Consider the following 24554-nt stretch of genomic DNA (forward strand, 5'->3'; position numbering starts at 1 on the left):
AGACTAAAATGAGATAAGATACCTATAAAATATGGGGGGAGATGATCAGTAAATACTAATTTCGCTAGAGCAATGGTTGCTTATACTGTTACTTGGAGTATGAGGTTTCTTCGGCAACTTCTAGAAGCTGTCTCTGAGGGTGAAGAGGTTCCAGGCAGGGAGAGGGATACTCACTGGGGGACCTCTGGTTACCCACACCCTAGGCTTACCAGAGCACCGTGATTCCCCAAAAGCTTTTGTTTAAGCAGGTGGGGGAGGAAGCAGAGACCAAACTACTGGGACTATTAATAAATTCAGCAAGGTTTCAGGGTACAAGGTTAACATACGAAATCCAATTGTAGTCTTACATACTGTCAGCAGTCAATTAGAACATAAAAACTTTAAAACAATTTTATACAGTAGCACCAAAAACAAACAAAAATACTTAGGAATAAATCTAACAAAAGATGTCTAATATCTCTATACCAGAAATTACAAAACATTACTGAAAGAAATTGAAAAGGAATTATCATGTTCGTGGAAAATTGGCTCTGTTGATCTATAAAGCGAATGAACTGCCACTTAAAATTTCATCAGGATTTTTGGGGTAATTTCACAAGCTGATTTCTAAAATTTATATGCAAATGGAAAAGACCTGGAATAACCAATGTGCGTGTTTGTTAGGAACCTTTAAGAAGCAGGTGGCAAGACTGCATTAAACATACAAGAGGTTTACAGGGGCAAATGACTGGGAAAGATAAGAAGGGAGGGAGCAGGAATAAGCCAGAAAGCTTTCAGTCCCCAGTGTAGGTCTGAAATCCTTGAAAGAGAGGGAAAGGAGAGTTGTGTGGAAAGGGCTTCAGACAGCTCTGAGAGAGTTGCAGCAGCAGCAGGGAACCCCCCAGCAAAGACTGCGTGCTGGAAGAGTCCTGCCTGGACTGGAATGGGCTACCACCAGTACCTTTCGCATGCTTGTCGTTGTATAGGAGCTACCCAGAGAAACATGGCCTTTCTGTGAACATGGTGGTGAATGCATAAAGTGGAGCTGTCAACTATGCTCCAGATAGTAGTGGTAGTGGTAGTAGTAGCAGTTGTTTTAAGGAGATGTGAGCAGTGCACCTCCATGGCAACCTCATAATTTTTTTTTTTTAAAAGAACCAACTTGGAGAGTTCAACCTTCAATTTACTAACCTTGCCTTTATATTTCAAGACTTATTATAGCTACAGTAATCAAAAGAGTTTCATGTTGGCAAAAAAATAAACATATAAATTAATGGAACAGAACAGAAAATCCAGAAATATACCCAAACGTATATTGCCAATTTTTAACAAAGGTACTAAGGGAATTCAATTTGAGGGGAAAAAAAAGGGACCTTTTCAACAAATGGTGCTGGATATAGCCATAGAGAGAAAAAATAAACCTATTAACCCTTACCTCATACCATATACAAAATTTAACTCAAAATGGATCACAGACTTACATATAAAACCTAAAAGGATTACACTTCTAGAAGAAAACAGGAGGTGACCTTGGAGTAGACAAAGGTCTCTCAGAATACAAAAAAAAGCATAAGCCATAAAAACACCTGACAAACTTGATCAAAAATTTAAAACTTTTGATCCCCAACTGACACAAAGAAAATAAAGCAGAGCACAGACTAGGTGTAAGTATTCAAAACACACGTATCAGACAAAGAACTTGAATCCAGAATACATAAAAAACAAAAAATAAGACAACCCAATATTTTTAATGGGAAAAAACAATTTGACCAGATGCTTCATAAAAGATACATGAATGGCCAATAGGTTGATTGGAAAATGTTCAAAATTATTAGTAACAAGAAGATGTAAATTAAGATCACAATCAGATACCTCTGGAATGGCTAAAATTCAAAGATTGAGAATGTGAAGCAAACGGCATTCTTCTATACTACTGGTGGGAATGCAGCGGAACTTTGGAAGATAATTTGGCAGTTTCTTAAAAAGTTAAACATACACCTGCTATACAGCAAGTGAAATACATGTCCACACAAAGACTTGCACACTGACAACCATCATAGCCTTGCTTGAAACAGCCAAAAAAAAAAAAAAAAAAAAGGAAGGAAACAATCATATGTTCCTTAAGAAGTGAGTGGATAAACTGTGGCATAGCTATGCAATTGAGTACTACTTGGCAATATTAAGGAACAAACTATTGATATGAACAATAAGAATAAATCTCAAAATCAATATGCTAAGTAAAAGAAGCCAGACAAAAAAGAATACAGGCTGTTTGATTATAATGACAATAGAATTGCAGAAAGCACAAACTGACCAATAGTGACAGGGAGCAAATCAGTAGTTATCTGGGGATCGGGATGGAGGAAGGATGGATGACAAACGGGTGATGGAAATTAGATGCCATCTTGATTTTGGTAATGGCTTCACAAGTGCGAGTGTGTATGTTAGAGCTCATAAGATAGTACACTTTAAATATTTGAGATTTATTGCATGTTACTTATGCTTTGGCAAAGTCCTTCAAATGGGATGGGGGAAGGTGGGGTCTGATGGAAGGAAGCCAATCTCACCTCTACAGTAAAAAGATTTGACACGTGCTCTGGAAGAAACCTAGGGGGAACTGATGTGGTACTTTGCTTTCATATTTATCTACTAGGTATCTGCTTCTTCTCCAGGTTGGGGAGGGGCGAAGGCGGAGCAATGCCTAGTGCCAGCCAGTTGTGGCATTCAGGTTCCTTCGAGTGCTCTTGCCTGCTCAGCGGCGGTGGGCACAGGGAGGACCCTTCCCCGGGGCCTGGGGAGCAGGCAGGGCTGGTTTCAACCAATAGCGATCTGCCATAGGGTCCCACGCTCAGAAGGGGTCGCATTTGGAGTTTAATGCTCTGCAGTTACCATGTGAAATTCTTCATTTTTTCTTTGAATCTGAGTTTTTGTATGTGAAGTGCAATGAGACAGCGGATGCTTGACAGCATGTACTCTTGTCTCACTCCGGTCACGTCTCCTGCGTCTTCCGGAGACTGGTTCTGAGACCCCACCTGGTGAACACGGCTGCTCTCCTCCCTGGGCAGTGGCCAGATACGGACATGGGGTGGCGCAGGCCTCAGCGCACAGCCAGGGTGGCGACGGTGCTGCAGCGCCGGGTCGCCTTTGCCAGGTCGGCGTTTGCCCCGCCAGCATACCAGTGCCCAAGGGAGTGCAGCATTGACTAGCAAATAAAACCAGCCAAGACAGGTGGACAGAAAGACCACGGAAAAAGGGAAAGGCTTTTTTTCTACTTTTTGCACAAGGGGCCCCGCGTTTTCATTTTGCACTGGGCCATGCAGATTCCGTGGGCGGCACTGACCACAGGCGGCCGGCTGGAGACAGCTCGCGGCCCCCCTGCCTCGCCTAGTGCCTGGGCTGCTCCAGCTGTGAATGGACACAAGCAGAGGAGCTGGTTTTGCTCCTGAAAGCGTCCAACAAAAATGTGTCTCGATTCGCCCTGGGAGCGACAAAGACCCAAGCTTTGTCATGAAAAGCCAGAAAGAAGGGCAGCCTTGCTCCCCAGAGCAGGGAATGTGTCTGGGTAGAAGCGGGGAAAGTTCCTGCCCGCCTCAGATTTTCTTCTGGATGCAGACTGCCCTGTTCTTTGACTTCCTCTCCAGTGTGGAATAAGGCTGAGGGTCTCAATTTGGTGAAAAAAGTAACCATGACAACAGCCACATCATGGAGAGCATAGTAAAATGTTTCAAGCTCACTGGCAATGCCTTCCCTTCCAGAATGAAAACTCCTAGTCAGACAATGACCCAATGGCACCAAAAGAGTAAAAGACCAGACCCGGGAAAGCTTCCCGTGCCTTGCCCTGGGGCTTTCCACAGATGAAGGGACCGCTGTGATTTGTCAGTTCTTTGCCTCCAGGTTTCTGCACACAGTCCAGGGCTGCTTTTGAGAGCTTATACTAAACAGGCAAGAGCAGAGATTAGCTGTTTTTAGGAAACATGTCCTACACATGGAGTAAGCTCCTGGAATTTCAAAATAAAAATAAACTTGGAAAGTTCCAATAAAAGTGTTTCGCGCCCGATAGAATTTGTACATGAATCCTTGACTCCGAGGGTTGAAGGTCTGGCAAAATCTTGTCCACCTTCATCTGGGTGAGGAGGAAGGTGCTTCTTCTCCTGCCATGGGGGAGGAGGCTTCCCACTCAGTCTGTCTATAGTCAGGACAAAGCAACAGCATCTTTAGGGGCACTGGCTGGAAAGAGAGACAGGTGGCCTGGGCTCCAAACTCTGTCACTAATTAGCTGTGAGACCTCCGGTACATAGTTTAACCTCTTAAGATGCTCCATCTAATGTTTGCTCTGCTTTGTCCACAGAAATGCGGGTGCCTTGTATAAGTATGTAGACGGCATACACGGGTGGTATGTAGGCACATCCTCATGTATTCACTTCTCTTTGCTCTTCTCCCAGCCTGGCAGAGAAGGGTTGGTTGGATCTGGAAACTTTTTATGAGGTGAGAGCAAAGTCTTTCCTCAGCTGACTCTGGGTTACACAGCTGGGGAGACTTTGGGAGAGCACAGAAACTTCTTTTACCTTTGTGCAAAGGAAGCCAGTCATCTCCCTGAAGTTTGTCAGAAACTAGATTTGCTATGTTTCTGGGGTTATCACTAGATTTATCGAGACCAGGCATATCCTCCAGCCTGTAGCCTGACTGGCTCAGCAGGCATCCAGGGATCCGAATGAAGCTCAAACAGCTAAAGGGGAAGGCAGGTAACAATCAGAATATAATAAACCATCCAGGAATGGTTGGCACTGTGGAAAGAGGACAGTCCTGGCTTGGGACAAATGGGTGTTGCTACGAGGTAACGTGATTCCTCTGGAGCCAGATCTGATTTTTTTTCTTAAAAGATGACTGCAACCTGGACTTTAAAAATTTAAGATAGCCAAAATTTTACATAAAGACAGTGAAGAAAGCAAATTTAAAAATCAGTATAAGTAAAAAGAAGACAGGTGAGCAGGTTGAGTGGGTTAATGACAGGAAACTGCAGTTGGGACTGGGACAATCGTTGGGACTGGGACATCTGAGAGCGATGTGCTTTTCCCCGGGTTCCCACAGAGAGCCCTGACCAGAGCAACTTGCCTCCCTCAGCCTCTCTTTCTCCCTCCAGCCCAAGAAGACTTTCTATCCCCATCCCATTTATTTTTTCAAGCCATTACTGCAGCCAATAGGATTTGGAAACTCAAAATATTTTTTTCCCATCTGCTTTCTGCTTCTCTGAGGCAATGAAAAATGCTCAGCTGACTTAATGTGGGGAGGGAATAAAGGGTAACCAGATCAACATCTCAGAGGGAAGACAGGACATGGAATGCTGTCTGACCTGCCCCCAGCTCAGGGGTAGAATCCAGGCTGGGAGGCTATACTGGGTAGAGAACATCACACACGTAGCCTTGGAGGCCCAAACGGGGAAGTGTGTTTGGGAATTTGATAGAGCTGGGTGGAGCACAGGGCAAGTGGCAGGGGATGAAACTGGAAAGATGGATGAAATAGGATTTGTGCAACATAAGAAAGTATAATTGGCTTGAATGTCTGATTACTTATGTGTTATTTCTGTAAAGTTGGTGACACAATCCTACATTGGTTTTGTAATAATTTATCATCTGTGCACTCTGAAGTGACTTACATTAATGAACTCAGAGTCTCAGAAGCCATGACCTGGAAACTACAGCTATCCTAATTTGGGGGTGGCCCTGATCTCTATGAAGTATCCAAACTGATACTAACTGGACTCATTTGAGGCTATCAAGTAACTCCAGACTTCACTGAGAGGTGTGCTACAGCTGTCACCAAGGGACTGCTACTGCTTTCTGCCTGTACCACACCCAGCTCCTGTTCCCTGTCTCCCCAGCTCCATCTAGCTGTTCCTGTTCCCTGGTGATCCTTCCAACTCTGTCTCCTCACTGTATTGGGGCTGGCCCCTGAAGGCTGCATTTTTCCTGCGGCCCTGCATTTTCAATAATAAATTCTCCAGTTTCAGTGCTGACAGCTGGTGTTGGTGTCTTTCAGGCATCTCACTGCTGTCCCTTGACGGTTACTCTTTCTTTCTAAAAGACTGAAATCTCCTGTAAGGTTCACACCATCCACTAATTCACCCTGCCTCCCCTACTAACCAAAGACTTTGGTGTCTTTCTTGGGGTCTTACCCTCTCCCTCTGACTGCTGCCATCATTCTAAGTAACTGAATGTCCTTGTGGCTCATCCAACCAATGCCCTAACTGCCCAGTTCCATGATGACTGCACCTTTAGTGCTTTTCTTTGCCCTTTCACCTCAGCACACACTCACATACCACAGTGGTGACCTTGTCATCATCAGAAACTATTCCTCTGAAATCTCGTTCTCTCACCACCAACCTCCAGCCACCTTGCTCAAGTCCCCTGACTACAGCAGTTCTCCAGCCTCAATGAGATTTCCAAGCCAATGGTCCCTCCACTTTTCCTATGTCCATAAATCTCCTCCTATCTTCATTTTCTTCTGTATTTAGCTCAGAGGCCATGGTTCTTCCTACAGTGTCCTCAAAATACCACTAAATCCTTTGTTCACCTCTCATTTGTTCCCGGACCTACTCATGCCTGTTGCCTGAACAGATCAGAATTACTGGAAAATGTGACACAACTGGGCATTTTGGCATGGCTCAAACTTCATGCTCTCCAAACTCAGCTGGGACCTCCACTGCCTCGCAGGTCTACCATGCCTTTCTAGAAGCTCCCTCCACGTTCACAATCACAATTTCATTTCTTCCTCTCAAAGTTGGAATGCTTGCAACCCCTTCTTCCCGAAGAAGCCACCTGGGAGGGAGAATGGGTCCATTGCATTTGCTCCTGTCCTCTCCTCTCATCACCACCTCCAGTCAAGGACAGTCCCTCACAGGTACCTGGATCCCATCCCTTCCTCCCTGGTCAGGGCTCTTGTTCCATCATCTATACCCTGTCTTTTCCAACTCTTCAACCTCTTCCTTACCACTGGATTCTTCTCTTCAGCACTCAAATATATGTGAGCATCCACCATCACAAACAAAACCAAGCAAGTGAAAGCTTCCCTAACGCCACATCTCTGTCAAGCTATCACTCATTCTGTCTGTTCTCCTTGTACACCCATGCTTTTTGACCATTATACATAGGCACTGGCTCTACTTTATCTCCTCCTCTCCTTTCTATTCTGGCTTCCTGCTTCACGACATTTGCAGAAACTGTCTTGCTGTGGTCACCAGTCATTCCCTGGCTTTATCAAATGTCCATGTTCTGCCCTCATCTGACTTGACCGCTCAGCAGCACTTCATACAGTTAACCAGATCTTCCTTCTTGAAACACTCTCTCCTCTTGGCTTCAGTAACAAAATAGGTTTTTGTTTGTTTTATTTATACCTCATAACTGTTCTTTCTGAGGATTTTTTTTTTTGCCTGCTCCTCTCCTATCAAATTCTAAATTCTTGATTTCTTTGGGAGCTCATCTCACAGCATATTCTCCCTGGCAATTTCAGCTTCTCTCGAGACCTTAAATACCATTTCTACAGTGGCCAAAGTTAGGTCCCTGGTTTAATCTTTCCTGAAATCTTACCTTTTCCATCACAGAACTAAAATTAAGTACTTATTTGGGTGACTATCTGTATTTTGCCTGTCTCCCTTCCTGGACTATAAGCTCCAGGAGGACAAGCAATGTATTTTTTTATTCACCATTTCCATAATCCATTTTGTCATCTTCAACGCCAACTTGTACCCAATGGGTTCATGCTCTGCCTGCTGCAGGCCAAAGCAAGTATCATGAAGTTTTCTAAGAGCTAGGACATAACACTGCAGCCTTTCTCCGAATTTAAATGTGCAGCTACATTTTCTTTATTGTAGAACAGGAAATCAAGTAGTTTCTTTTGCCAGAAATTGGGAAATCCTATATTAATAATAATATAAAAGAGAGGGGTAAGGAGTCTTCAGGTCTGTGAGTCCAGGCATGACATGGCAAACTCTATAGATTTTGGAAGGCTAACTGTCAGCAGTAAGGAGGAGGAATTGGTAGGAGGAGAGAATAGGGGCAGGGTGATTTGTTGTGATTCTGTTGCAGGAGGCGGCTGACGAAAGCCTTTACTCACAGATGGCATTGAGAATAGAGAGGAAAGGGGAGAGGACAGACTTTCAGAGATGAAATAACAATTGATTGGGGGTGAGATGGTGGGCTGTGAGAGGTGGCCCAGAATCTGAAGACTCTATTGCTTCACCCTTCATCCTCTCCAGTGGGCCCTTGCATGCATGCTGTTCTGACTCCCGGGGAGAACCTGCCCCATGCTTCTCCCCTTAGAATCTTATTCCTCCACCATGACCTCTATGAAACTCTCCTTGACTACCCCAGGGAAAGTGACTGTTTCCTTCCTCTTAACCCCCAGAGCACTTTGTTCAAATGGTCAATTTTATTGCCAGTTGTATGCAACACAAGAGCTCATGCAGTTGGCTATATCAAGGCATTGTGCCATCTGTAACGAAACTGCTAAAAAAAAACCCCAATGCATTGAAGGAACACACTTGCTTTCTTCATTTCCTTAACTTGTAATTAATATTAATTGACCAAAAGCATTTTTGTTTTTTACAATGTTGTGGTAGGTCATATTAATAATACCCATTACTCGTTTCTCTGATAAGATTATAGAAATCTAAGGTCTTGGATGATCTTGGCCTGTTCCTTCCTCTGATTTTGAAGTAAACAATTTCTTAACTTTGGGACAGCCTGAGACACCACTTCTGACTTCTGAATGACTCAATATCCTGAAAACTCATGATAATCTCACTCCAGCTCAGCTAGTTTCCAGTAACCTCTTTCCAAGCTATCTGCATGGCCCTGCTTTATCCTTTTAAGAGGAACCAAATGTTTTTAGTCACAGTGAATGCATACGATAGCATGGTTTACCTCAGATATGCTGTGGGTTAGTTTCTATGAGCTTTCCCTGACTTCACATTTAATGCTTTTCCAAAAATTTCCCAATATCACTAAGGCTTTAGCAACCCTTTAGGACCAGTATTTCTGGGAAAACACTCGAAATACATCTGACTCTGTGTCGTGTATCATCACCTAGAGCATGCCACCATCTAGTTCCAGCAAAATCCTAGTGATTTCACCAGACAGGAAGGATTGCCGCACTGGGAGAGAGTTGCTGATTCCCGTTGCCTTTCACTGTTCTACTTTGATAATTTGCATATCAAAGTAGATATTTCCTGTGGCGTTTATCACATAAAGCTTTGCTATTTTCATCTGTATTCATGTCTTTCTCTCTAGCTGTATCATTAAAGGCAAAAACAATATTCTTTTAGTGTCCTTCCTACCTGTCCTCCTCCCCGCAATACTGGAATCCTAACACCATGCATTGCACTTATTTGTAGTTCAGGATTCTAGGAAAGTTAGTAAATGGATGAATCATAAACGTAATTTGGGTCAGTTTTTTTTCACAAAATGCGTCACCTATCTTTCTCTCTTCTCTGCCCACTCATACTGGCTCCCTGTGGCTTCTCCCCATCTGTGTATTTCTCTCCACCTCCAAAGAATGTCAGTCTGCTGCAGCCCTGGCATCTGTGCCGTCACTCCCTCTTTGGACGCATTGTTAAAGATGTCGAGGAACGTTAGTTCCAAGGTTTAGCCTTTGCATTTGGAGAACTGTCTTACCATTATTTAGTAATTGGGGGGCAAACACAATTTGGATTCCTTTGAATTACTTTAGCTTGGTTTTTGTAGAGACAAGGGACCTTTCTCTGTCTCCCATGTCATAAGTAACTTTAATGATAAATGGTGAAAATATCAATTAGCCCCAGCCCACCTGCACTGGGGCTACCCTCCCTTCAACTCCCCATACCCTGCTGGGTAAAAACCATGTGGGAATTGACTGCTCAGCTGTTCCAGAGACCCTTAGGACAAATTGTGTTTGCCCCTCAATTACTGAATAATGCTTACATAATTTGGAAAGAGGGCAATTTCCTACTTTTGGTAAGAACATTGCCTTCCTCACGATCAGGGCCTTTGAACACACTGTCTTCTCTCCTTGGAATAAGTTACCATCTTTTTGCCATTTATTCTCCTGGCAAACACCCACTCATCCTTAAGACTCAGCTTAAGGGAGCAAATGACCCTGTTTGAGGTTCCAGAGGGTTTTCTGTTACATACTCCTATAGGACCCCACAGCTCCCTTCGATCCATCTCATTTCATTTTTCCTGTTAGCCAAATGACTAACTGGAAATTTCAGCCACAAATGAGCACATATTAAGTAGTCACTGTGCATTTGAGGAATGTCAGCACCTTGAAAGGAAGTCGCAAGTTATAAATGGAGTTTTTACAGGAGGAGGCTTGCTGATCAATCAAAATAGGACTCAAGAATATATTGTTAGCATCAGAGATGCAAGCAGATATTGCATCCATAAACACATAAACAGATAATGGGCATTAATATTTTGATTTTTGAAATAAAAATGTGAATGGATGGCCTGAAAGGAAAAACAGATGACAAACTGGATTGGAAGAGTCAACCAAGGAATTATCCCAGAATGCAGCACAAAGAGAAAAGTGATGAAAAATCTGAGGAAGCAGGCAAGAAATATGAGGGGTGAATCCATGAGCTGAATGTTTGTCTAACTGATATTCTAAGAAGCAAAAATGGTGAGAATGGAGGTGGGGAGTGGGGCAATAGTCAAATATTTAAGCAAGAACTGAAGACTGATGTCTCAAAACTAAAAAGTCATATACAGATATCTCACCGGGGCCAATCCTTCAGTCAGTCACTGAAGATAGACATAATTTGGAAAGCAGTCGAAGGTCATTTGCAACCAAGTGTCATTTGCAACGAAGATAAAAAATTTAAAAATTTTTTGCAAGGCTCATAATAGACTTCTGAAGATGCCTTCCTCTCCTGCCAGCACCCGCAGACAGTTTAGCTAGTTGAGTTCGCTGTGTCTTTCTCAAAACTCTCTCTAGTTTCCTTGTATCACCGAATGGGAGGTCATGGGCAAATTAGAAAACAGGGGTCAACTAAGAGAGCACTGCCTCTCCTGTATCCTCCCTTATCAACTGCCTTTCTACTTACGGTTCCACCACAGACATTACTGCTTCCCAACACAAATCCAGCTTCTTCATTCTTATCATCCCCCAACTGCTTTACACACTCCTACCTCCAGCATTGCAAAGACCTCTCCTCTACTTGCCATCAAAATCTCAACCACATTTCAAGACCCAGAACAAGTCCCATCATTCACGTGAAGGCTTCTTTGGTCTGTGTGCTAATATCTCTTTGTACTTGTCAACAGTAACAAGCTTCTTAGTTTTTCTCTCCCAGTAGACTACAGGCTTCCCTAGAGCTGAGAGAGTGCCAAACCTTTTCTTAATGATCATTAGGAACTGCTCCAGGTACATGTTAACATGAAAATATCCCAGGAGGGAGAACAAGTTGAAGGATTAGCCCCTGGATATGAATTGTGTTGATGAGGTAATTTCCTCTGTCAGGGTAGAGGATAGTGGGTGGATAGAAAATGTGGGGAAATGACACAGAAAAGGAAGTGTGGGTGAGAAGGGGCACTGGAGGTAAATGTCAACAATCCCACAAGTGTGTTCAGTGACCTGATGGCTCTTACATGATTCCTAATGTAGCTGCAACAACAGGGATGTATTGGGAGCTAAAAGACTTCCCCGTTCCCCAGCCTGCTCCACGTTCTCAAGACAGATATAGTGACCTGTCCAAAAGCATACAGCTCTTTAGGGACCCCTGAAGGCAAACTCCAGTACATACTATTTCTTCCAGCTAGTCCCAGGACTGTCCATTATTACCTCTGCTCTTACTGGAGACTCAATCTTAATAAGTTTATTGAAGTTTTACCATATGCTAGAAACCTGAAAAGGCCTTAACAGGCTTTATCTCATTTCTTCCTCCTAGTAACCACATCAAGAAATACCATTATTTCCCCCATTTTTCTAATGAAGAGCCTGAGGCAGCGATCTAGCAGTGGACATAGTGACAGCAGGTACCTCTGGACCCAGGAAAGTGAATGGGGTGGGGGGAGGGATGCAGAAGCAGCTGAGTGTCCCTCTGCCAATTTGTTTCTCATTCTCTCTACCTGCTACGCCCTTCCTCAACTTGGTATCTTGCAGAATAATGCATCTTCTTCAAGGCCTGCTTATAAAGCCATACATGACCTTCCTAGGGTAGCCACTTTTTCCTCTCTCTTCATAGCTGTTTATGCCTCTGGTTGAACACTTGTGCAATGTGACTTATGATGATATGGGTGGCTCCATCTTGCCCAGATTAACTCCGTAAGAGCAACAACTTCATTTCCCCATATTCCTTGAGCCTAGAACAGTGGCTAGGACACTGCAGATTTACTCAATGTTGGGGGTGAAGAGAGTGGCCTCCACATGTGTGCCCTCCATGTGCCCTCCATGCACTGGAACCCTCCTTGGCGGAAGCCTGGAGATCCCATGAGCCCAGATGCTCCTGCAGGGCTACAGTGTGGCCATGGACAGTGTTAGTCTGAGGAGCCACAGATGGGATATCAGCACACCAAATGTGCCCCTCACTCTCTCCTTAAACCTTTCTCACTTGTTCTGTGGACCGAAGAATGTAACAACCCATGAAGAACTGTAATTTGCTGTCCAGTTAAAATGGAAAATCTTCAAGAGAAATTGTATTCCCTTATAACCTGGAAACAACTTTCTACTGGTCAGTGAAGGCAGTTTTAATCTAGAAAGAGCCTCTGGGACATTGGAAACCTGAGGCAGAAGGTTGAGAAAAGAACTGGACCCAGGAGTTGTTAATCTGAGGTCTGTGGATGGGCCTTAGGGGTTCCAGGATCCCAGAATTATACTAAAAGCTTTGCATGTTGATTCCCGAGTCTGTTTCTCCAGAGTGAGATTCCAGTGCTTTCACTGGATTCCCACAGTGGGTCTGGGACTCTAAAGAAAATGAGAAGAGATAGAGAAGGTGGCGATAATGGGCCATGTGCACCCCAGCTTCCCTGATGTCTCAGTATATCTCTTCATACCTGGGCCTACAGGCACCACTGGCTGGCCTAAGACAATGTGGAAGAAAAGAACTAAGGAAGGCGGCAGGGCAAAGGTATGGGAAAGGGCTGGGGAAGGGCAGCTAAGACAAAGGGTAAGAATGCTGGGCAGCAGATACAGAGATAAGACGGGCCCTGTGGCTCAACCTCCTTGCTTTATAGATAAGGAAATGGACGTCCAGAGAGGCTAGGTGGCCCCAGCACTCTGGGGTCAGCCAGGGGCTTCCTTGCCAGAGAGTGTTCCTGCTCTAGGACATCTCTATGGCCTCACAGTCTGTTCATTAAACAACAGATAAGCTCTCAAGGAAAGGCCAGCAGTGGTGCTGCTATCTGACTGTTTGGGTGGTAGCTATGGGTCACTGCATTGCTGGGACTTGGCATCTGGAAGCACTGCTTAGATATGAAGAAGGCAAACATCCCTCTAAGGATACGTGAATGCATCATTCTTTGATGACCCCAGGTCTAAAAGGCTTAAGATGTTAACCATTGGTTCACTCATTTCACATTTACTGAGCACTTACTGCATGTGAGGCACTTGTGGCTAGAGAGAGGAGCAAGGTGGGGGTCCTCACTCTGGAGGAACTTATGCTGTGGGAATACTGAAAGACATCCCCTGTTTCTGCTGTTACAAGAACTTATCATAAGTTCTTGCTAAGTTGAGTGGAAGGATAGATGAGTGGAAGGAAGCAAGGCCACTTGGGACCGCAGTGCGATAAATCTTGGACGCCAAGACTGAGGCATGGCTCTGGATTCTGCCACAGAAAGAGGTTCAGGGGCCTCTGGCTGGCAGCATCTGTGCTGCCCTAAAGATTGTGTATACACTTGGGGACCTTCTGTCTTTGCTACCAGAGACAAGGAATCCCACAACTCCATGTGCCACAGAGACCTTACAGCCGGAGAAATGACAGACACCACCACTGGCGTTTGGCTCCAGAGGTTTCCCTTTTGCCCTCACCTGAGAGTCCTGAGGTGACTTTAGTGTACTCCCTCAGCCAGGGTGCAGCAGGCCTGGGAAGGAAGCAGGTCTCTGGGACTTACACTTAGCTCAGCTGACCCCAAAGCCTGCTCTCGTGATGTTGTAACTTCAGCCTTTTCCCTCTTCAGGTTAAAAGCCCAATTTTGACTGGAAAATTCCAACACTTTATCTTCTCTGGAGCCAGGTAACCTGTTAGGTCATATAAAATTGAGTTGAAAGTGAAGTGGTGGGAAACTTCCTAGAAAAATGACTGGACAATCCCTGACTGGCCCTTTCTGCCTCCTCCTCAACTTAAGGCCAGACTCCTTATGAGAAAAACTACAGTTTGGGTGTCAGGCAACCCCAATGCAATAAGGATCTGGGGGATCAACCCCAATTCAATAGGCCAATGGTGGGCCTCTGCTCCCCAAATACTGCCCTCCACTTTGTCCCATGGCCTGAAATGCCTTTATTGATCAAGAAGTCTTTTAAGACAGTCATTTCTCACTGTGTTCCAAAAAAATTTCTGTAGGAGACTACCAGATACCGCCCACTGGGAAGACAATGGATTAGGTATCTGAGGAACCAGGGGCACCATCAGACAAGCAAAGATGTAAGCTGAGATAAGGGCACCCTGGAAATATGCCCAAGTCCCAGGCTTGCTGGTGGTCAGCCAATAAGTCTTTGCGAAGAAAGGAGTGATTCCATGAACCCACATGGAGCACCTCCTGGGGCAAGTATTGTTCTAGAAGTCATGGGACCTCAGAGATGAGTGAGAAAGCTGCAGTCCTGTCTGATGGATGCCCAAGAGCTTTGGGTCTGCACACACATGTGAAATGTGGGGTTTAGCAGCAGGTACCTTTCATACACTGTCAATAGTCTTCCGTATGTGGGTAGAACCCTAGGAGCAGAGGTCTCCCATTGGTGCCCTCAGGACTTTTTGCTCATTCCACACAAATGGTCAGTCAGAGACTATAGCAGAGATGGGAACTACTGAGTGGAAAAGGCATTTGCCCTGAAGGCAGTCCAGGCCAACCACACCATGTGTATCTATCTGCATTCTTCTTGTTGGTTTGTATTGTATCGCTCCTGCTCCAGAACAAGCATTTCCCAGGGAATCACTTGGAAGCTTGCTAGGAAGAATAACTGGAACCTCAAGTGTCATGACCCCAGTGCCAGGGGTTGGAAATAATATCACTTCCCTGCTTTTAAGTGACCATTGACAAGTGACCTTCCCTGAATCTTATGTAAGTGGTTCATTTTTAAAGGGAGAGACCGTATTATTAGAAGATCACAGCATTTCTTTCCAGTCCTGATACCCTGTGTCTCCTTGATGTAGAAGTTCATGGGCACCTCTGCATGTCTTTCTAGAGAACTGTGATTCTCATAAGATGTCCTAGCTAGCAGCACCTTCAGCTTGCTCATCTTACTCCCTCTCATGTCTAGAAAGTAAACTGAATGTCTGAATGCAGTACCCTGCTCAGACAAGGTTCCTAATAAATGTTTATTTGGTGAAACCCTCCCAAGACTCTGATTTATATAGTGCCTTGGCAGTCAAAAGCAAGAGTAGTCCAAGACCCATATCAGAGAGAAAAAGAGGAGGGGTGTTTATACGAGGTAAGAGATGGCTCAGGCAAGGAGAGGAAGAAGCAGACTTATTATGGGAAATCAGTGGGGCAGAACTGGATGAGCAGGGAGATGTGGAGGAGGAAGAACTGAGCAGGTAAGATGTTGTGGTAAAGCAGGAGTCAGACTTTTGAGTGGAGACAACCAAGAAAGAAGGTTGGATCAAGATGAATTTGGGGATGGGCTTGGTAGCTCATACCCGTAATCCCAGCTCTTTGGGAGCCCAAGGTGGGGGGATTACCTGAGGTCAGAAGTTCGAGACCAGCCTGGCCAAAACGGTGAAACCCCATCTCTACTAAAAATACAAAAATTAGCTGAGCATGGTAGCGGGCAAGTGCCTGTAATCCCAGTTGCTCAGGAGGCTGAGGCAGGAGAATCACTTGAACCTGGGAGGCAGAGGTTGCAGTGAGCTGAGATCTGACTATTGCACTCCAGCCTGAGTGACAGAGCAAGACACCATCTCAAAAAAAAAAAAAAAAATTAATTTGGAAGCCTTGCAGGCAACTGGAAGCAAAGAAGGGTTTTTAGCAGAGGATTGACATGATGAAAGCTGAGTCGAAAAGCTATCTGGCAGCAATGTGCAGAACACAGTGAAACAGAAGGTCTGGTCTTGGGAGTTTACAATGAGGAATAAAAGCCAGACAAAGCCGGAGACAGTGCAAACTCAGGCAACAGGTTTGTAGCAAGCATGTACGAAGTCCTGGACACTGTTCTAGAATTGGAATACAGTCAAGAAGGAGAGACACACAGATCCCCATCCTTGGGGAATTCACCTTCTAGAAGGAGAGGAAACAGATTGAAGAATTTGACTTTTCATGAATTAGTGCCTCATTTTACCCTGTAAGAGGTGTGAGGAAATTTACAAAAATACATCCACTCAGAATGATAAAAATAAGTGATTTTACCTATTGCCCTGGACATCATCCTTTCTTTAGATTAAATGGTGAGTTCCCTATGGCTGACCTTACAAAGTCACTCAGAGTTAGCTTACTGCCTAGCACCAAAGCAAGGCTAGACAAAGGTATTTGCAAAAAGAACACAAGTGACTAGTTCCCAGTGTGTAGCACCGTGAAGGTTTTGATGGTTTGATTCAGATACTGAGTAATGGTGGCAAATGGGCTGGAGTCTCGATTGGGCTCATGGAGAGTTGGTTTGCTTGGCATCACGCCTGGTCCTTGAGAGGAGGGCTGTGCTCTAGAATGTGCTACAGTCTGCACCCCACCCTCCACATTCATGTCACCTGTGTTGCCCTTGAAGGCATTAGAGCTTGGGACTGCCAAGAGAGGATCGAGGGTCCACCAGGAATCCCAACAGATTTTTCACAACAGAGGTTTTTGAGAGTAATTAATCTTAAAAGAATTTGAGGTGGGGGTAATTTTTGGCAAAGAGGGAAGTCATGAATTTGCCTTCAACTGACCACTGAGATATGCTTTGATCATGAATAGAGCAGAGGGTAGGGTTAAGGCCTATTGTAAAAGTTTAAGATATAAGCCAGAAGATTTTAAAAAATACAGGGATGTATCTTGAGACAGGGACACAACATTTTAAGGGACCATGCCTAGAACTTTGTGACTGGATATGGTTAGGCTGGGATGGAGAGAGATACGGTAGGAAAGTAAAGGGAAAAGGGAAGTACAAAATAAGATTTTGAGGCTGGACAATGGGGCAATGATGTATAAGAAGGTTAGGGCTCGAATCACATGAGGTCAGGAGTTCGAGACTAGCCTGGCCAACATGGTGAAACTCCATCCCTATTAAAACTACAAAAATTAGCTGGGCATGGTGGTGCAGGCCTAAAATCCCAGCTACTTGGGAAGCTGAGGCAGGAGAATCGCTGGAACACAGGAGGTGGAGGTTGCAATGAGATTGTGCCACCACAGTACTCCAGCTTGGATGACAGAGTAGGACTCTGTCTAAAAAAAAAAAACACATTAGGGCAAAGAGAGAAGGCTAGGAGGAGGTTGACAGCTTGGGTTTTAGATGTAACTGAGGAGTAATGGTGAAATATCTGCATAGCAGAGTTCACTAGGAAGTCAGCACTTCAGAGATGGAGAGGACAGGGCCAGGAAGGGAATAGGAAGAGGTGCCCTCACAGAAGTAAGAGCTGATGACAGGAAAATAATGAGAATAATGAGTTCTCAAAAGGAGAATAAAGCAGAGAGGGTAAGTGCTTTAGGCTGGAGAGATGCTCATGGTTTGGGGGGCTGACAGAGGAAGAAGAACAGCTGTAAAGGAATAGAAGAAACAATGGGAGAAGCCTGCCACCACAACCATCATTGGAGAACAGATACAAGGTGTAGGAGTGGCCAAATGGGTGAGATCAAGAACAAACATAGAGGGGGAAGAGGTATGGATCAGGCAGTAGAAAGGTCACGTGTCAGCTCTGAGACAGGTATTAGTGCAATCAGGCAGAAGTTGGGAGATAAGAGGAAATGGATAGGAAAAAGATGCATTTCTATAGGAGTTGGGGTGTGAAAGAGGAATGGGCCAGGTTTGCTGGAGAGAATAAGAGAGAGTGCAAGCTTGGCACCCAGCCCTTAGATCCAGGGTAGCTTGGTCTATTTCCCTGCTGGGCCAGTACCCTCCATGCTAAAAGGTGGGATTTAGCAGGGTCTAGATATGCTAGGCAGCACTTCTGCCATGCCAGGGCCTGCCTCCCTCCCTGTGGAAGGCTAGGGTTAGGGCTGTAGCTGTACTAGGGGATCTGGGAGTCCTTCATGGCACTATGGGACCCAGAATGTGTTCAGACCCCCAGATCACCAGGACACCTAGGCTCTGCTGTGTCTCCATAGGCCTTTGCCCTGACTTAGGCTGAGGACTTTGGGTATAAGACTGGCATTTCCTTATGCTGAGGTTGGTGGGGCACTGAATGAAGATGTTAGTAGGCTCCATGTAGCACAGGCACACAGGCCTAGTGTATCAAGTGGTCAGAGACCCTGCTTGGTGCCAGGCCAACGTGGGATGCCTGAGCAGGCAGAGAACACTCTGCAAATAACAATGGTGGGACTCAAGGAAATGACCCTCAGAAGGCAGTGGAGACCCAGGCATTTGAGATGGTCTGAAATGCATAGTACCTGACGACTGTGCGCATGTGTGTGTACGTTTGGGGGTGAGGGGAGGGTATTACTGGCTGAGGGGATGTATAAACAGCCTCTGTGAAGCTCTAGGACCTTCCTATATTCCTGTACTGCTATTTGAAGGCTTCTGTTCAACCTACCTGTGTGGCCCATTAGAATGCCCCACTGAACAGGAAAACCAACATGCAGTCAGGAGAGAATCTCAAAGGACCTTTCTAGTTGTGGCACTCAGAAGTCCATAAAGCTTAATCTTTAAAAGGAATCATTCTAAATAGCCCAGGATTGAACATAAATGAAAAGTCCATGCGTGTGGAGAATAAATCCCATAATAGGTAGCAAAATGGCATGATAAAGAGCACGGGCTCTGGAGACAGAGCCCCTAGGCTCCAATTCCAGCTGTGTCACATATGAGCTGGGTGCCCTAGAGCAAGCTGCTTAACTTGCTAAATGCGAGATTTTAAGTGTTTTCTTTCTTTGTAAAAAGAAACTAAGAGGTTTTAAAAGTTCTTGCCTACTTTTCTTTGCATAACTTATGATGATACTGAGGGAGCATCTTTTCTATGCCAGTGAATTGCCATAGTCCTTTATAAATGTGCATCGGCCTCCAACATCTTACACTCTTTGCTTTCAATGTTGTGAAATACCTCTGAGAGTTCCTTTAATGTGAAGTTTTTTGCTGGCATCACCTCCTGTGGGACATCTTCATCCTTTCTGTCGCAACTACTTTCCTCATTTATGCTTTGAACAATGGTTTCAGGTTACATCAACATAAATTGAAATTTCAAGGGTCCCGGCTGTCAGAAAGTCATATAGAGCTTACTCAGAACGATGTCAAATTCTGCTCTAGACATTTAAAACCTCAACCTGTTAAAAATAGCTTGTCATCAGCAAAGGAGCCAGATGATAACAGTCACAAGGCTGACTTTTTAGTCTCAACTTAAATATATTAAAAAATGACAACAAGACTGTTCAACATAAGCACAGGCATTTTCAGTGCCCTGCACCCAAGCATTAATGATTAGTTAAATGGTAGAATGATATAAACAAAATGATGAAGCAACTGGATAAATATAACTATGTTGTAAAATTTTTGTAGTTGCCAGAAAACAGTCTTTGGACTTTAAGATCTCATATAGCTCAGAGGAGAAATAGAATTACATATTCCTTAAGAATCTGATGAAAGTTATGGCCTTTCTCCCCTAGAATGTGCACATGAGCTGATAAAATATTTTATGCAGTGTTTCAGGGAATCCACAGAGCCCCTGATATCCAATTAGAAGCCCTGGCTATGAATCAAGAATTTCATTGCTAGGTGAAACCCAGCCCATGTCTGCTTGAGAACCATTGCAAGTCCTGAAAATTGTAGGTACTATCTAAATAAAGGCAAACATTTGAGCATGTCATCTGCCACTGAAAAAGCATTTAATGATGCATCTTTCCTCACTATACAAGTTTGTTCAACCTACACCTCTTCAGCTACAATCTACCTACCAACCCGGAAACTCTGTTCTAAGAGTAAAGGTATTACAAAACCTTGCTGAAAAAGACAGATTCAATGGCATGTTGTTGAAAAACACAGGAGAACCAGCACATCCAACTGAAAATTGGTTGGCTCGCACAGGATGTTAGCGGCTCTTTGAGTGAGGTTGCTGAGTGGCACCTGAGCCTATTTCTGTGGCATCCTATTCCGCCTGTCCTCTCTTTCTCCTTCCCCATTCCTTTCTTTCTCTTCTCCCTTTATTCTTCCTCTGCAATTCTTTTTTTCCCACACTACTGTTGGCATTGGTCCCTAGGGACACTGCTAAATCAGGCCCATAGTGCAAGAGACTTTAGATCTTCATTAAAGTCACTAGAGATGCCCTGAGTTAGTCACTTTGAATTCAACAGATGAACTGATGGAAGGCTCTGAGAAGATCTCAGCAATGCCCAAGAAATGTGTTCTTACTGTAGAAACTTACTATTTTGATCAAAAAAGTAATTTTGGTCAAAAAAGGGAGTTGGGGGATTGCTTTTTTTTGTTTGTTTTGTTTTTATTTTAAGTTGATTTGGCTTGAAGGGAAGATTGCCTAAACAAAACCTGCTGATGAAGTCACAAAAGTACTCCACCTCTGGAATGAGCTTTGTTTTCTTATATTTTGGCAAGAAATTTCGCTTTCAATTGGGAATGCATGTCACTCTACCCACTCAAGGGCAAGATGATAAGGTTCTATCAGAACAAGCGTCTAAAGGAACCTGAGACTCTACCAAGGTCAGAAATGCTGCAATTCAAGCCAAAAGATCTTTCTTGGGCTTCCGTGTTTTGACTTGTAACCATAAATTAGTCTTGTCTAAATGTCAGATCACATTATAAAACACTAAGTGAATCTGTGCTGTACAGCACCCTCTGAAGCCACGGGAGTTATAGATGAACCTTTTAGGGGATTCTGTAATTTTTCTGCCCCTTTGATTTCCACAGGACTCTAAATTGCCTTCTCTGAGGTAAAGGAACACAAGATGGTTTTGGAAATGCTGAACCCGATGCATTATAACATCACCAGCATGGTGCCTGAAGCCATGCCTGCTGCCACCATGCCAATCCTGCTGCTCACTGGCCTTTTTCTCTTGGTGTGGAATTATGAGGGCACATCCTCAATACCAGGTAAGTCAGTCATTTATTTCTGTATCTAAGAAGGTTATTTACTTGGGCTTTTGGTCCATGATGGTAAAGAAAATTTTGCAAAAGGACAAAAAGCAAACCTGGAAAGATCTCTGAAGACTATGGCCATGTTAGCAATTGAGGACTTGGGTGAAAATGTTCAGATTAATTATCTGCACATGTTAAATGAAAGCACTTAAAAAATATCTTAGATAATCCCTTCCAGTCTGCACTCTGCTTTGGTAAAGTAGACGTGGCACAAATACCCTTTAAAACAAGCTGAAGATGGGATGGGATAAAGTAAAATTCTGGGGTTTTCTGGTTAACTTTTAAAAATAGATTGCAATTTTGTTCTGAAGGTGAAAATGTCTCTGGAATGCCTTCTCTACTGCGTTCCTTCTCTCTCTCACTCTGCTTCCTCCATGTCCCCTCTTTGTCTGGTATGTATCCCTTCTCTTTATTCCACTCATCATTTTCTCTTATTCTTGGGAATGTGGTGATAGTGGTCCCCATTTTTCTCCCACTGCCCGGCTCCCATAGGGTTGAATGGTATCCAGGCAGTGAGAGAAAAATGGGGACCACTCCAATGCTCTTGGAATATCACACCCCGTTAGAATCTTCAACAAGATCTGTGGGTCAATCAAATGTGGTGAATAATATAATTATCCAGATAATCCCAATAGAAAACCCTTATCCCTCCACCATTAATGCTGCAATGATCAGATATCAGATTATTCAGAATGATCTGTAATTTCAGACTGCTTCTTTAGTTTTCAGTGAAAATGCCTCACTGCAGACAAACCTATTCTCAATTCCATAAGATATATGATGAGACTTTAAGACTATACTTATTACACACTGGTAAGTGTGGTGGGCCTCATCTCAGTGGGATCAGAATGGGAGCGCGGGGCTGGCACAAAATGCTCTGTGTCTGGATTCTTTTTAACATTCCAAATAATTGCCTCTTTGCCTGATTCAGCCTGATATTTTACTTCAATGCCCAGCTTAAAGGAACATTTAGTTAATTTTGTTTTCTGCTCCCTGACAGGGTCAACTCCAGAAAAGGCAGGCTCAGAGCTAAGGGATGACTGTTTCATGGTCTTTAACTTGAATTCTCTTTCCCAGTGTGGCCCTTCCTCACTGGATTTCTCCTCTCCCAAGGGGACTTCTAGGTCAGGGTCAGTGAATGGTCACAGTGGGGTGAGTAGGTAGGGGGTGTGAAACACATTTTCCTCTTCTTCCCTTCATAGGCCCAGGTGCCGAATTCTAATTTGTCTGTATTATCAGAGAATCAGGCCAGGAGAGTCCAGCACTGCCCACGCAGCATTGCTCATCCAGTGAGCCACAGCTTCTCAAGCTTTTAGTCTATGTAAGAACACCTAGGAGGTAGGAACTTGTTAAAATTTCTGTCCCTGGGCCCTGCTCCTGACTTTTTGAATCAGACTCTTCAGGCCTAGAAACATGCATTTTAAAAAAGTCCCCCCAGCTGCTAAGGCTAATCAGCACTGGTGGAATTTCCTGGGACCCTTGACCAAGGAGGTCAGCCTGTTGGGGACAAGCCTGAGAACCAGCAGCCCTGAAGCTCTGGATCCATGGGAGAGTAGGCAGCACCTCACTCTGTCCAGCACTTCTGGGCCAGGGCCATGAAGCTGCATCCACTGACAGTCAGAACGAGTAGCACAGTGATTCTCAGCACTCTCTAAGGTAGGGTCTCAGCTAGTTTTGGGTTGCTTTTTTTTTTTTTAAATCTTCCCTCCTGATTTTTCATCAGCAGCCAAGGTTGAGAGCCACAGATATGAGCCTAACCCCTGCATTTGGCAGAACGTGAAACTGAGACCCAGGGAGCTGATCTGCCTTGCCCAGGCAAAGTGCTTTGACAAGCATGAGAAGCCACAGAGTTCAAACTCCTCGTTTTACAAGTGAAGGGTTAAAGGCCAGAGAAAGGAAATGGCTTGTCAGCTCACCAGCTGGACAGAAAGTGGGAACACAGGGGGACCACCGGGAAGTCCTAAAGCCCAGGTTGATGATCATTTTGCTAGCCAGGTAGTTTCTAGTTTCACACTTGGAAAGCAGAAGGTCTAGTTAGAATCCGCTAGTGGCACAGGCTGTCAGATCCTGTGGTTTCTGGTTGTGGGAGGGAAGGTAAGAAAATTGGCCTTGTTTAGGGTGGTTTTGCTAATCAATGCTCTTGAGCTCCTGCCAGCTCCCTCAAATCAGTGCCTCTCCAGGTTCTCGGTTTTAAGGTTTGGGGGAAGCTCAGAGTCAAGAAAACTCAGGGCCAGTGAAAGCTGGGGGGACTTAAGAACTTATAATGATGTAAAGCCCTTAAGTGAGTTATAATTTACAAAGCAGTTGTTTCATGCCCATTTTCTCCAGTGAGATTGGTGTGTTTGTATCTGTTTTGTCGATGACAAAACTGAGAATCAAAGAGTTGCACAACTAATAAGTGATGAAGCTGGGCTCATAACTAAGCTGCTTCTGTGGGTATTTACTGAGAAGCCCTGTTCTCCAGCTAAGGGAAGGGAGGGGGTGTGAGAAGATGAAAGAGATGCAGTTTCTGCCCCGAGGGGATTATATACAAATGGTAAAATCAGTCAGGGACACACACCTAGGTGGTTGACTGGACTTAGTGCCAGGTAGGGGCTATGAAAGTCCTGAGGAAAGGGTCATTCCTGTCGGGGAGGAGGAGTGGCTAGGGGGGCGGAGTTGGGAGCTTTAGTTCTGAAACATTGCCCCAAGTCTACTGATCTGGGTCAGGACTCACAAACACCTGGCACTGGCAACTTTCCTTTCCCCAAGGACATAGAGCCATCCCCAACTCTGAACAAGGGTACTCTCCCTCCAGATGCCACACTCTGCCCTGGGTGCCACATCCCAGAGCAGAGCACTAGGGGAAAAAGAAAAGCATGGCAACTGACATTCCTCTTTTTCTTGTTAAGACAATATTTCACAGGAAAGTGCACAGTGCAGTGATAAATTTGCCATCACAGGGCAGCCCGAGAAAGAAGATGTTATCCTTGTTCCAGAAGCTCCTCGTGTGCCTTTGCAATCACTCTCTCCCTCACTCCAGAGCAAAACACTGTTTTTGAAATACTCTGATTTTGTGACAGTCACTCCCTTGTTTTTTATAATTTTGCCATATAATTTCACATCCCCAGACAATACAGGTAAATTTTGCCTTGTTTTAAACATTTTAGCAGTCAATTCATACATTATGTATTCTTTTATCTTGCTTCTTT

At 44.4% G+C, this 24554-nt stretch overlaps 1 protein-coding gene and 1 long non-coding RNA gene across 3 annotated transcripts in view; one reads left to right on the top strand and one right to left on the bottom strand.

Moving 5' to 3' along the window:
* Nucleotides 1–24554, top strand: part of CYP19A1 (cytochrome P450 family 19 subfamily A member 1) — a 99941-nt gene that overhangs the window by 45302 nt on the left and 30085 nt on the right. For both annotated transcript variants that reach the window (XM_017504644.2, XM_017504643.2), the window contains one exon: nucleotides 21136–21318. In XM_017504644.2, coding sequence (XP_017360133.1) covers nucleotides 21174–21318 — 145 coding nt within the window. In that variant the 5' untranslated portion in view covers nucleotides 21136–21173. Of the gene's footprint in view, nucleotides 1–21135; nucleotides 21319–24554 lie in introns of those variants that run through there.
* The window catches only part of LOC108286666, a 45064-nt gene that overhangs the window by 7538 nt on the left and 12972 nt on the right, over nucleotides 1–24554 (bottom strand). The window lies entirely within an intron of this gene.

This window comes from Cebus imitator, unplaced genomic scaffold (genome assembly GCF_001604975.1).
Source record: "Cebus imitator isolate Cc_AM_T3 unplaced genomic scaffold, Cebus_imitator-1.0 Scaffold325, whole genome shotgun sequence".
Lineage (NCBI taxonomy): Eukaryota > Metazoa > Chordata > Mammalia > Primates > Cebidae > Cebus > Cebus imitator.